General features: G+C 50.6%; 1 protein-coding gene and 1 long non-coding RNA gene across 4 annotated transcripts; both read right to left on the bottom strand.

Moving 5' to 3' along the window:
* Positions 1–1,020: 1,020 nt before the first annotated feature.
* Positions 1,021–3,011, bottom strand: LOC120658223 (ornithine decarboxylase-like). The gene is made up of 2 exons (XM_039936460.1): positions 2,766–3,011; positions 1,021–2,439 (listed from the first exon to the last, which is right to left on the bottom strand). The coding sequence occupies exon 2, from the start codon at positions 2,386–2,388 to the stop codon at positions 1,150–1,152; it is 1,239 nt and encodes a 412-aa protein (XP_039792394.1). The 5' UTR covers positions 2,389–2,439; positions 2,766–3,011; the 3' UTR covers positions 1,021–1,149.
* Positions 3,012–4,608: 1,597 nt separating this feature from the next.
* Positions 4,609–6,619, bottom strand: LOC120658224. Of its 3 annotated transcripts, none has more exons than XR_005668555.1 (3): positions 5,964–6,619; positions 5,341–5,767; positions 4,609–5,057 (listed from the first exon to the last, which is right to left on the bottom strand). It is a non-coding gene; the product is annotated as an uncharacterized LOC120658224 (long non-coding RNA). The 3 variants fall into 3 exon arrangements; XR_005668554.1 differs by having other exon boundaries at positions 5,341–5,792; XR_005668556.1 differs by lacking the exon at positions 5,964–6,619 and adding an exon at positions 5,862–5,890.
* Between the last annotated feature and the right edge of the window lie 6,272 nt (positions 6,620–12,891).

The raw sequence follows: 12,891 nt of genomic DNA on the forward strand, positions 1-12,891 counted from the left end.
AGGATCCAAGGAGGAGGTGAGAACAATAAAAAGAACAAGTCCTTTTAGGAGGAATCGCGGGTCTTCTTAATCCTCTATTGGGCACAAGAAAAAGACTTTTTTGCCTTTTTGCTTGTGTCGATTCTTCTTTTCTTGTATCGAAGTAAGAATCATTTTTCTTCTTATTTGTTTTGTCAAAGATTACTATTTATTTTTTATTCGGGTCTATCTTTTGGACTTCCTTTGCTTAGGTTCGGGCACGGTAGTGGACAAACATAGGGAAAGAAAGTAAGGCGGGGACAAATTTCTTGTGAGCAAATAGAATTGCTTGACTTTTTCAATTAAGTTCAACTTCAACTTACAGAAATTTTGTAAAAAAAATGTATACCCTCCCATTGAAGGGAGGTTTTTATTTTTAGGCTAGTTGAGTAGTTTTGATTAAGGTTTTATTAGTTTATTGTTACATTAACTTTTAATAATAATACAATTGGATAATTTATATGCAAATTTAGGAGTTATTTGCATTATTTTTATAATGGTAGAGGTGTGTAATTTAGATATATGTTTAGGGGTTTAGGAAAGATAACAAATCCAATGATTATTATAATTAGAGTTGTCAGATTGATGACTTGATATTTCTAATTTTTGTGAGAATTTTCTAATTTTTGTAGAATGCCCACCTAGGATCCTAGGTGGCTTCACGTGGAGTCTTGAAAGGAGTCTCCAATTAGTAATAGTAAGATTGAGTTTTTGTCCACTAATTGAATAGCTAGGTACACAAGACCCACCGTCAAACGAAAAAAAACGATATCCTCGTTCAACTCGTTTCAGATGAATTGACTCATGGGCTGATGGCTCATTCCAAGTGAGTCGGTTTGAAAGGCCAATGAAAATGGCCGAAGTGACCTTCGAAGGCCAATGTCTTTTTATTTTTAGCTGCAACTTTAATGAACTTCTCTATTTTGTTAAAAAAATGTTTTCATGACAAGGGTGATGTTGCCACAAAGTAACTCAATTTCTGTCAAATCGATACATGTCAAATGGAACCAAGTACATTGAAAGAACAAACTTATTCCCTAAAAAAAGGACAGCTTCTGGAAAGACCATTTTTCTTTTTGGTCTAAAAGAAGAAAGAAAAAAATATTATCCCAACGCCGTCGACGTTCACGTTCAGCTGGTGGAGTATGCCACGTAGATCTTTATGTCCGACGTGGCGAAGCCGTTGAAGTTGGAACCGGCCCCGGTGGTGTACGCGCCCATGTTGTCGAAGACGAGCCAGTCACCCACGCTCATCTCCGGCAGCTGGTACCCGGTCACCACCGTGTCGAGGGAGTCGCACGTCGGCCCGAACACCGTCGAGGTGTAGGTCTTCTCGCCGGGGCGCGGGGCGGCGAGCGGCCTCGGAGTCGGCACGTAGTGGTCCATGATGACGCAGTTGAGCGAGCCGTAGAGCCCGTCGTCGATCCAGTACTCGCGCACCTCGCCGCGCGTGCGCTTCCCGATGACGCGCGCGGCGAGCGTGAACGCCGTTTCGGCGAAGTACCTCCCCGGTTCGCCGATGACCTCCACGCACGGCAGGTCGCCGAAGTGCTGAGCGAGCGCGTCGTTGATGACCGCCGCCGCCTCGTCGAACGTGGGGCCGGACACGAACCCGCCGCCGATGTCGAGGACGCGCATGGGCGGCATCCCCAGGGCGGCCGCCGCGTCGAACGCCGCGCGCGCGGCCTCGATGGCCCCGCGGTACACAGCGAGGTTGCTGGCGCCGCTCCCGACGTGGAAGGAGACGCCGGCCACGGTGACCCCCGCGCGCTGGGCGGCGCGCAGGAGCGGCACGATCTCGTCGGCGTGCGCGCCGTACTTGGTGCCCAGGTCGACCCTGGCGTCGCCGCCGTCGGGGCCCTTGAGGCGGAGCAGGAGCTCGCAGTCCGGGTGGCAGCGCTTGACCTTGGCCACCTCCTCCTCGGAGTCGTAGGTGGCGAGGTTGACGCCGACCTGCGCGGCGTACTCGAGGTGCGGCTCGGGCTTGCAGGGGTTGGCGTAGACGATGTCGCGGGGCCGGACGCCGAGCGCGAGCACGGCCTCGATCTCGGCGCGGCTGGCGCAGTCGAAGCCCGCGCCGAGCGCGGCGAGCGCGCCGAGGAGCGCCGGGTCCGGGTTGCACTTGACGGCGTAGCAGGGGCGCACGCCGGCGAGCGCGCGACGCCACGCCCAGTAGAGGTCGGCGACCCTGGCGAGGTCGAAGGCGTAGAAGGCGGTCCGCTGGGCCGGGTTGGAGGCGAGGACGGCGCGGAGGAGGCCGGAGGCGGCGTCCTTGTCCTTGAGCGCGTCGCGGCGCTCGAACGCGAGCACCTTCCTGTCCTTGACGCCGGGGGCCACCAGCACGGCCTGCAGGGGGCTGCTCCCGACCATGGTGACGGCTGACGCTGACGCTGGCTAGCTCAACGAAGAACTCCCGGTTGCCTAGAAACCAAGAAAAAGGAGGAAGAAACAACGAGCACGTTAACAAACGGTGATATAGACGCTTGACCTTCCTTTGACAAAATAAAACAAACCATTTCGTGGTGTTAGAAAAACAAGTCTTTACTGTCAAAAAAAAGAAAGAAAAACAAGTCTTTCACTTTCTTTAAACGGAAACGAAAATTCCGACGCAAGCATCACTTTCTGCGGAACCGGGAAAGGAGAGCTTGAATGCACGGACGCAAGCATAGAAATGTCGGATCGAGGTAGGGGACATGTTAGGCTGTTTTGTTTGCCAATTTACTTTCGCGTCCGGACACTGAACTCACCGAGACAGCAGGCGGCGATCCAAGGGGGGATCGGATCAGGAGCGGGCAAGAGTGATGGATGCCAAGCAAGCGAGAGGCGAGAAGCTAGGTCGCTTGGCGAGATGCCTCTCTCTTGGTGTGCGCGCGGCTTGTCCGGCGTGGGCTGGTCGCCCTATATAGCGCGGCCGCGGCCGAGAGCGGGTCACGCCTGAGTGGAGGAAGCAGGATCGGGGGAGTGGGTTAGGTGGGCTGGCTGAGAAAGAACGGGAAAGCCAGAGAGGGCGGGGGGCGATGTGGTGGTTTGGTGCCGTGCGGTGCCGCCGCGGCTGCGCGCGGTCAGAACCAGCCGCGCGACGCAAACGTCGATGCACGCGGCGCCCTGGCGGCCTGCCCGCGACGCCACGCGGGCGCGGCAGCGCGGAGCCGATGGCTGGCTGGGGGCGGGTGGTGGGGGGTAGGTGCGGTCCGGGCCGGGAGAGAGACTTGCGACTTTGCGACGGCGGCTGGATCAGCGGCTCTCCTGTTTTGCAGCGTGCTCGACGTACGGCAGATGAGAATGGGATGTATGTTCCGTTGCCGTCGTCGTCCTTCCCGGGCAGATCGTTCCTGGACTCTTCCTTCTCCCTCGAATGTACGTCATGGTCTTGAGTTCCTCGGGCGCACATTCAAAAAGCTAGCTGTGGTTATATTTTGCAATAGCCGCGTTTTTTGAAGTACCATTTGCCACAAAAAGGGAAGAAAGACATTCTTGCTGGGGCGAGTCTTCAGTTCCTTGGGCGTTTGTTCGGATTCATGCATGCAAACTTTGGCCAAGTCTTACATGACGGGGTCGATCGAGTCTAATAACATCCCTGCCACACACACAAAACACACACACCGTACTCCACGCGTGCACACGTGAAGTTTTAGGGGAAGAGGCCTATAAAGGCCCTTCACATACGGCGCATTGCAAATACTCCACCTGTACCATCAGCTCGTGTATCGGTGTATGTGGTGCGTGCTGAATGAGGTTGGTGGACACCGACCGGCACCAAGTATGTGCTGTGGACTGAGGACACATGCACCCTTCACTACTACAGAATAGACCTTTGTTCCAAGTCATTTATTCCGGTTACCTTTGGGCCCGGGACAAAAGGTGGTTTTTGTCCCGGGTCCAAAGGCTAGCCGGGCCAGCGGGGGGACAGAGGCCTTTTGTCCCGGATGGAGTCACCAACCCGGACAAAAGGCCCCCCTTTTGTCCCGGTTGGTGGCTCCACCCGGGACAAAAGGTCCAACCCTTTTATCCCGGTTGGTAACACCAACCCGGACAAAAGGGTGACCCTTTTGTCCCGGTTGGTGTTACCAACCCGGACAAAAAGCCCCTCCACGTGATAGTTCAAAAGAGAGTTATTCTTTACTGAGTCACATGTACTACTTAGTTGAGTTGACAAGGAAGCCATGTGCTAGGCAATAAGTCTTGGATTCTAATCCCGCAGGACACAAATATTTTTTAGCGCGAGGGACATTTTGTCCCGGTTCTACCACCCGGGACAAAAGCGCTGGCGCTTTTGTCCCGGCGGCCGAATCCCGGTTCCAAAACCGGGACAAAAGGCTGTTTTTGTAGTTGTGCTTGCCCATCAACGGCGGACATGGGCAGCGGTGCTTCTTCAGTATTCTCGGCGTCAATACGGCTGTCATCGTCTGCGGCAAGCAGAGGCCATCCAAAACGACCCGGATCATATATATATACTAGCAGGTAACCCCGCGCGTTGCGCAGGGATGGAGCCACGAATTCTTAGCGTGCAAAATCAGATAAAGGCTGAGGAAGAATGATATCCAAAATTCCAAATCAGCATAAGAGAAAAAGGGAAGGGCCATAATTGGATAAGGTCAATAATGGGAAATGCTGATAGCCCAAAACAAAGAATCAACTGCAGTTGTAGTGAAGCAGCTGAACTGAAATTACAAAACCTGAATCAAAAGACTTTACAAAATTTAAAGGCAAGAATTGCTTTTGTTCAGTTACATCTTGTACTGAAATTGTGACCCAAGGGGGTCAGTAAAATAGAAAAGTACCTAGATTGGAAGATATAGCGAAGATTGTGCCAAAATGTATGCATTATAGAAAGGTGTAGCTAATCTGTTAAGACATGCATTTCAGCTAAACCCAATCATTCGTGCCAAAATTCTGCAGTATAAAACATACAGCTCAAGGTGCATACGAAGCAGCAGTGATGAACATCTATGCAAATATCAATCCATTTGGAGTTATCATCTGTAGTTTTGGTCATCTTCATTTGGTATCAAAGAATGACTGCAACTTCCAATGCATAACTGTGAAACAGAAATAAAAGATTGGTTCAGACTAAATTCTAAGTCAGGATTCAGAGTCTAATCCTAACTGCAGTGTCTGTCCGCACGCATCTGCCTGCCTCTGCAGATGCAGTACAAACGCTACCGAGATAGCATCTCAATTTGCCTAGGTGGTATATAATTTGTGGTGGGCACATTTTACGCAAAAGAAATATTATAACAAACTATACATGTATAATAGGAAGCAAGGGGGAAAAAGCGAACAAAACACCCTGAATGGTTATGGATGTTGCGAACACAGTACCTTGAATTGTGATGGCTGTGCGAACTGCATCCAAAAATAAAATTCCTGCGTGTTGCATAAATACACCGAGGTCAGATTTTGAGGCAAATCAATTGTAGTTTTTTGGGGGGCAAAAACTGTATATGCAGACAATTTCATTGACAAATTTGTAGTTGACGAAGGAGCTAGCTGATCTCGTGTTCCACCTTGTCTATAACGACGTCTTGTGACACTGGTTCGGATAACAGGTGACCAAGATTGAGATGGTGCTGTTGGCGCTTGCAGTAGCATGGACATACATCATTGTAGAGACCAAAGCAAACTCACCCGACCATGAGGTCCCTGCGATGTAAAGCTAACTGCACGTGGTCATCGGATCTGCAGGCGGAGGTGTTTGGGGAGGCGAAGGAGAACACGACGGTGATTGTAAGGTGCTTCTATGGCCATGCTAATTCAAAGTAGCATAGCAATGTCTGTCAGGAGCAAACAACATAACAAATGGAAAATAAATAAACAAATGGACACGAAAATGCAGAATTCACCTATGGAAGACTCTGATGTATGGAAGGTTGTTTTTTCTCATGTAAAAACCTCGATTCCAGTTCATCTTACGGAAATAAAGATAATGAATGAGTTTTGATTACCTCTAAATGAACAAATGAAATCGAGGTCGGAGCAGAGCAGTCGACCACTGGAGGCGGACGGGGAACTGGAGATGGAAGCAGTCGGGGTCGACGGCTCGGAAGTCGCTGAGAGGCGAGGCGGAGTTGCGGAGAGGCCGGCGACGCTGACTCGCACCGTCGCCTGTCGCGCCAAGGCCGGGACTCGGGAGTCGCGGAGAGCTGAGGCGAACTGACAGAGCTGAGGAGTCGCGGAGAGGTGAGGCGGAGTAGCGGAGAGGCCGGCGGCGACGATTCGTGCCATCGGCTGTCGCGCCGAGCGTGCAGGACATCCTGGTCCGGCGGCGGGATACGCCCCGCGCGGCCGCGCCGACCGACCACCGCCGGGGAGAGGAAGAGGCGATGCGTCGTGGCCACCCGGGCTAGGCATCGGTAAGGCCGGTCGCGGAGCGGAGCAGCGGCTGGTGGAGACGGAGAGGCGACGCGCCGATCAGATCCGCCAGCAGGACCGGCCGCCGAGCAGCCCAGAAGCAGGGGAGAGGGTGGCTGGCGGCGCGGACGGGGCGGGCGGGTGAAGGCTGCCGGGGAAGGAGGCCGGACGGCAGGGTCGTGGGATTGGAGACGGATGGGGGATGGATTGCGACAGGAGAGTATGGATAAGAACAGGAACCATGTATCGCGTCGCTTCGATCCGAACCGAGAGAGGTCCAGATGCCCCCGCCGAGTCGTAAAGCCAAACACCTGGATTGCTCCTGCTGCAGATCGGACGGATGTTACAAACCAGCGACGTGGCCTCATAAGAGAAGAGATATGGTATACAGAAACAGAGAATATGGTAGATATGTATGCTTCAACCTTCGACCACGATACTATAACAATACGTTAGTTGCGCTAGCATTGTGTACACTCGCACGTACCAAGTGGTTGAAAATAAGGTCATATTTGGATCCAAGTGCTAATGAATGAAAGAACTAATCTTCACTAAGTGTATCTGAAGGACCGGACCGGCGACCAGAGGGGGGTGAATGGGAGCCGATAAAAATTCTCCAAGAGAACAAGGCCTATGTCTCGAATTCAACCCGACACACCTCTCTTCTAACCGCCAAAGTGACACACGCCAACAAGTGACGAGTTCACTCTAGGAACAGTTAGGAAAAGCTCGACGCAAAGCGGAAGCAAGCGAAAATCAATTTACTCGAGCAAGGCGCGATACAGCGGAAGCAGCGATTTGACAACACGTTAAAAGCTCAACGCAAAGCGAAAGCGAGCATAAAGCAATCTTCTCGAACAGAGCTACCAACAATTCACTTAAGAAAGCATGCAATGATTCAACAACGATTGCAACACTAGTTCCAATTCAAGCACTTGCAAGAAGCAACTAGCATACACACGGAGAGAGAAAAACAACTAAGCTTAGGTGCAGTAAACTACAGGAAACATGCAAGGCATAAGTGATATTAATTTAAGAGTAAATGTCACTGGCGGTCCCCAAACTTGTGCCGAGATTTCAAGTAGGTCCCGGTACTCTCAAAATGCACATCTAAGTCCCTGAACTTGTCCCGAGTTCTCATCCCGGTCCCGGTACTCTCAAAATGCACGTCTAGGTCCCTGAACTTGCTAATCCATTTTATATAGATCCAAATCTCCATAACATGCTCTCCAAACAGTACGATTAAGTGAACTAACAGGTGGGGCTCATATGGCAGTCACAGCGTCATCGATCAGAGCGTGTACAGCCCCTGACTAAAAGAACTGAAGAGAGAATGAGTAGTGTTAGCTTAGCTCTACTCAATGTTCAATAGCTGACAACATTCAGCAACGTCCTATTGGCTATTGCTGAATGTTGCTGAATGGTGTCAGCTATTGAACATTGAGTAGAGCTAAGCTAACACTACTCATTCTCTCTTCAGTTCTTTTAGTCAGGGGATGTACACGCTCTGATCGATGACGCTGTGACTGCCATATGGGCCCCACCTGTTAGTTCACTTAATCGTACTGTTTGGAGAGCATGTTATGGAGATTTGGACCTATATGAAATGGATTAGCAAGTTCAGAGACCTAGATGTGCATTTTGAGAGTACCGGGACCGGGATGAGAACTCGGGACAAGTTCAGGGATCTAGATGTGCATTTTGAGAGTACCGGGACCTACTTGAAATCTCGGGACAAATTTGGGGACCGCCAGTGAAATTTACTCTTAATTTAATAAGTAAAGATTCTCTAAACATTGTTTCCGTAGCATGAAAGCAACATCAAAATTAATTCATCTTCGTTGTTGTTGCTGGCTGCCTGCTCCTAGCGCACACTGTGATCTGCTCTGGAGAGAGAATTCCTTGTTTCTCGACTGGCTGGGACATTCAGCCGAACAGGTTGCCTGCCCCTCGCGCGCCTCACCTGGAACTAGGCTTCCTGCCGCAGCAACAGCAAGCCAAGTCCCGGCTCTGCTTGCCACGCGCGCGTGCTGCCCCTGGTCGTGGCTGCCGCCCGCAGCTCCAGCGGCTGCAGCAGGCCGCCGCCCACCCTGAGGGGTGCGCGCGGGCCAAGGCCAGGAGCCCCGCCTGCCTGAGCGCCGCTCACCCCTGACGCGGCTGCAGCACTTGCTGCGTGCCAGCGCTGGGACTCGGTCCAGCGCACGGACCGAGGCCAGCAGGCCTCCCTGAGGCAGACGAAGCAGCCGCCGGCTATGGCCTGGACAGGCTGCCCAACTGCGACTTCAACAGATCCAGCAAAAACGAGATCACAGGGACAACAAACTGAGCCGAATCAAAAGGCCTCCTTTCCCATGAATCTGCAGTTCCAATCTCTCAAAAATTCATCTCAATCCCTAACCCTAGGTGGAGAAGGGAAGGGAGAAAATAGAGGAACAAGAGAAGAGGAGGGACACTCCAAATGAACGGCCAAAGATGGATGGCTGCCCTTCCTCTTCTCTTATCCTTTAATTTCTTCACCGGAAAGACTAAAATACTCCTACGCTATTAATTACATTACACGCTCATGCAGTGACAAAGTTGTTCGATTTTCATAGACGCATCGGACGGACACGGCTCCTCTTTGACTTCTCTTCGCCTTGAAGCAAGCTCGGAGAAGACACCACGTGCCCTCCGCCCGGATCTTGACCGCGTCAAGTCCGCCTCCGGTTTTGAGGCTCAAATCGGTCAAACCCGTCTCCCCCGGTTTTGAGGTCAAACCGGTCAAATCCTCTTGCACGCCGCCGCACGACGTGACTGACTCCCCGGTTTTGAGGTCAAACCGGTCAAACCGCCAATGTCGACGCGTGTCCGACCTCCCGCCGAGCCTTGACGCCTTGAGTCATTCGCGCGCGCCCGCCGCATGGACCGCCTACTTGACTCACCATCGTCCTCGCCAACTTGGCCGACGCCGTCTTCATCACCATGTACTCTTGCTCTTTCGTGCACCATGTGGACCGCCCATAACTCCGCCCGGCCTCATCGGGTCCCTCGGTCTAGACCTACTCGCATTCACCCTTCACCGTCTTGGTCCCTCGGCATGAACCTTTCGCTCCACCGAGCCTACTCGCGTCCATCCTTCACCACGGTCCTTCAGCATGAATCTTTCGCCTGGCATTCACCTCGCGTTGTCGACCGTCATGCCGCATCCTACACCTGCACATCACGAGCCAAGAGACACATAAACTCCACACGATGTTGTCAATAACTCATCATCCAAGGGTGACCACCATTGGTCCTCAGTATCTAAACAGGAGTGCTAACAGAGTGGGCTAAAGTTTAGCCAAGACTCAAAATTTTTAACAAAAATATAAGTGCTAATAGACGCTAAAGTTTAAAACTCAACTTTAGTCCCTCCAAACAGCGCGCGAGTCGCCATGAATTAAGATGGCATGCATGCATGAAATTGGCATGTTATTATAAAAAAATGAGAGGTTTTGGTGATTGAGGTCTATTGGTGTAGTAATTAGTACTTAAGGAAATTGTTCCTTACGCAACTAACATACGCAGGGTTTGAACAAGTTGATGTGGTATAGTTGTCAAGTTAAATAGCAATCGATTTCAAAACAACCTCTGGTCTCTCTTTGATCATGGGTGGCCTTAGAAATATGACCCTTTTTCTTTGTTCTTCGCCCCTGCTTCTGTCCTCCCTCCTTTGCTCTTGAATCCCCCCCCCCCCCCCCCCCCCATTTTCTTCGCTTACCTGTCACCTCTAAAGTTTTTTTTTTCTTTTCGCGACCGTCTGTCACCTCTGAAAGTCTCAATGGAGAGAAACAAGAGGACCTCTCATGATCAACTAGTAGGATATATATTATGAAGAAGGAACGGTACGGTACTACACCAGTTGCAAACAAAACAGAAAAGGAAAAGGGGAATGTGGCGAAGGCAGGGCGCGCGGCTTCTTCTTCGATTCTTCGTCCCCGCTAGCTCCGTCTCGCCAAGTTTTTTTTTTTTTTTGGAGGGACCCGTCTCGCCAAGCGGCAGTACGCAATCGGCAATTCCATGGTCGTGCACGCCAATTAATCCGGGGGCGAAGGATTGGTGACTTCCAATTCCAACTTCAACATGGTGCGCGCGCTACTATATCCGACGGCTAGAGAGCGAGGTTTGGTGGATCGTCAGACCAACGAATAGAGAAGGTCCAGCAAGGCTGCTACCTGCTAGCAACAGTATGGAAGGAAAAATGAAATTGCATATATGCAACTATGCATTGCCAAAGTACTTTTCTAAATAAGGCCAAAAACCAATAGACAAACAGGCTCTCTTGCTCGGAATCAAAAATAGAAAAACAGGCTCTGAGAGTTGCTTTTTTTTACGAAAATAATAGGATAAGATATTAATTAATTTCCCCGCTAGATATAGATCGAGATTACAGTACTAAGGGGCCGTTTAGTTACCAAAAGTTTTCACCCAAAAATTTTCACCTCCCCTTTAAACACATGTATGAAGCACTAAATGTAATTAAATAACAAAACTAATTACACAGTTTTGATATACACGACGAGACGAAACTTTTAAGCCTAATTAGTGTATGATTAGCCATAAGTGCTACAGTAACCCGCATGTGCTAATGCTGCGGTCAAAGGCCTCAAAAGATTCGTCTCGTGGTTTCCAAATGAGTTCTGAAATTAGTTTTTTAATTAGTGTCCGAAAAACCCTCTCAACATCTGGTCAAACTATTGAGGTGACATCCAAAAAATTTTGTCTTTGGAACTAAACGGCCCCTAAATACGTAAAAATTCCACGGGAGCCTATGATTTTTTTCCTCCCAAGATACGTTGTCAACATCTTATTAGATGATAGTACATCGAGTAGCAGCAAGTCTCGCATGCATGCTTCTCGAGCATGGGCCAGCTCCCAGCTAGCTAGGTGGATTTTGAGGAACCTGCATTCCTCGTTTCATATACTGGAACAATCGAGGACGCGACCAAATCTCAATGGTCTCGCCGAATCAGCCCCACACGTGCGGATTAATTCTATCACTGCACCTGCTACGCCATACGACGAATCGGAGAACCTCGCGGGGCAGCGTCTGAAGAATCGAAAACGGAGAGACATTTGCATCCGAGTTTCGGCGGCGGCGACGACGACCGCGCATCCGGAATTCCGAACGGATCATGCGTCGTCGTCAAACATGGAGAGATCGAGAGCGAGAGAGAGTTGACGAGGGCGCGACATTAGGTGAGGAAAACTGCATCAGATGACCCAATCCGCTGACGCTTTCGTCGGCGATTGACCGGCCGGCCGCAAGCCGCAGCCGGACAGGCTCGTGCATGAACCAAAGCTGCTGGGTGCAGCATGCTGGCTGCTGAACTCAACGTACCGCCGGCGGCGGCCAATGGCGTTGCACAGAGAAAACTCGACGGTCAATCGGGAGCCGGTAGCCGGGCGCGCGGCGGCAGTTGGTGCCGCTCGGCGCGAGACTCGACTGCTCGGAACACATGCGTGTGCATGCATTCAGACTCCATCGGACACACGGCTCGACCAACAGCTGACGGCGTCCTGCTGGTTTTGGTTAGATATAAGTAGTACTCCTACAAGCTTCTAATTATTTTTTTTTGTTTGTGTGGAGTATATATACCAGTGGTAGTTAGTAGTTACGGACCGGCCCCTGCTGGGTTACTAACGCACGTTGTCAATTACCGTCAGTAATATGTAGTGATCAGCTGTTTCCGTGGTTGTCTGAATTTTTTGACCGTGTGCTGCGTCAACACTCGGCGGAAACAGCTCCTACTACAAGCCTTTTTTACGGTGGCGTGCCTGCAGCAACTGTGGAAACGTACACTATTCGTTTCTCACGGAAAGTAAAGCAGGCGAAGTCGCGAAGACCAGTCGTTTTTAATTTTTTTACCGATCCGTCAAGAATCCTAAGGAACGGATGACAAGGGGCAGGTGCTGCTGAAGGCTTGATGAAGACGACCGTGCATGTAAACAGAACATGCAGCTGGCGAGGAAAATAGCCTCTACTCCCGTACTCCGGCCAGTTGAATTCCAGGACGGACGACCGGGCTCGCACTGCCCGTCAGTAAAGCGTCGAGGGTTCACACACTTGGAGAAGCGAAAGGTTAAACCAAGGTGCCCAACCACCCCAGACCAGGGTCTCGCAGCTGCTGCCGGCTGGCATAGCAAGAACTCGAGACACGGTGGTGGTAGGTACTCCCTCCATTCACTTTTGATAGATATATTTTAAAAACTCAAATGTTCACAAATGATAGCTATATTTGCTAATGGCATGGGCTGTGGCAATAAATAGCACTGGTAACGAGGAGTTTCCAGTTAAAGTATTGGAGGACCAACAAAAAAGTCCGTGTTGTATTTATTATATGATAAGTAAAGTTGTTTTCCTTGGTCATTGTGTCAAGATGAAATATAGCTATCAAAAGTGAACGGAGGGAGTATATATTAAAACGGAACGTGGCGCAGAAAATTCGCCGGCTAGCAAGATACTGCAGCAAAAAACATGCAAGTAATAGTGTACTATATGCT

Source organism: Panicum virgatum, chromosome 2N (assembly GCF_016808335.1).
Source record: "Panicum virgatum strain AP13 chromosome 2N, P.virgatum_v5, whole genome shotgun sequence".
NCBI classification, from domain to species: Eukaryota; Viridiplantae; Streptophyta; class Magnoliopsida; order Poales; family Poaceae; genus Panicum; species Panicum virgatum.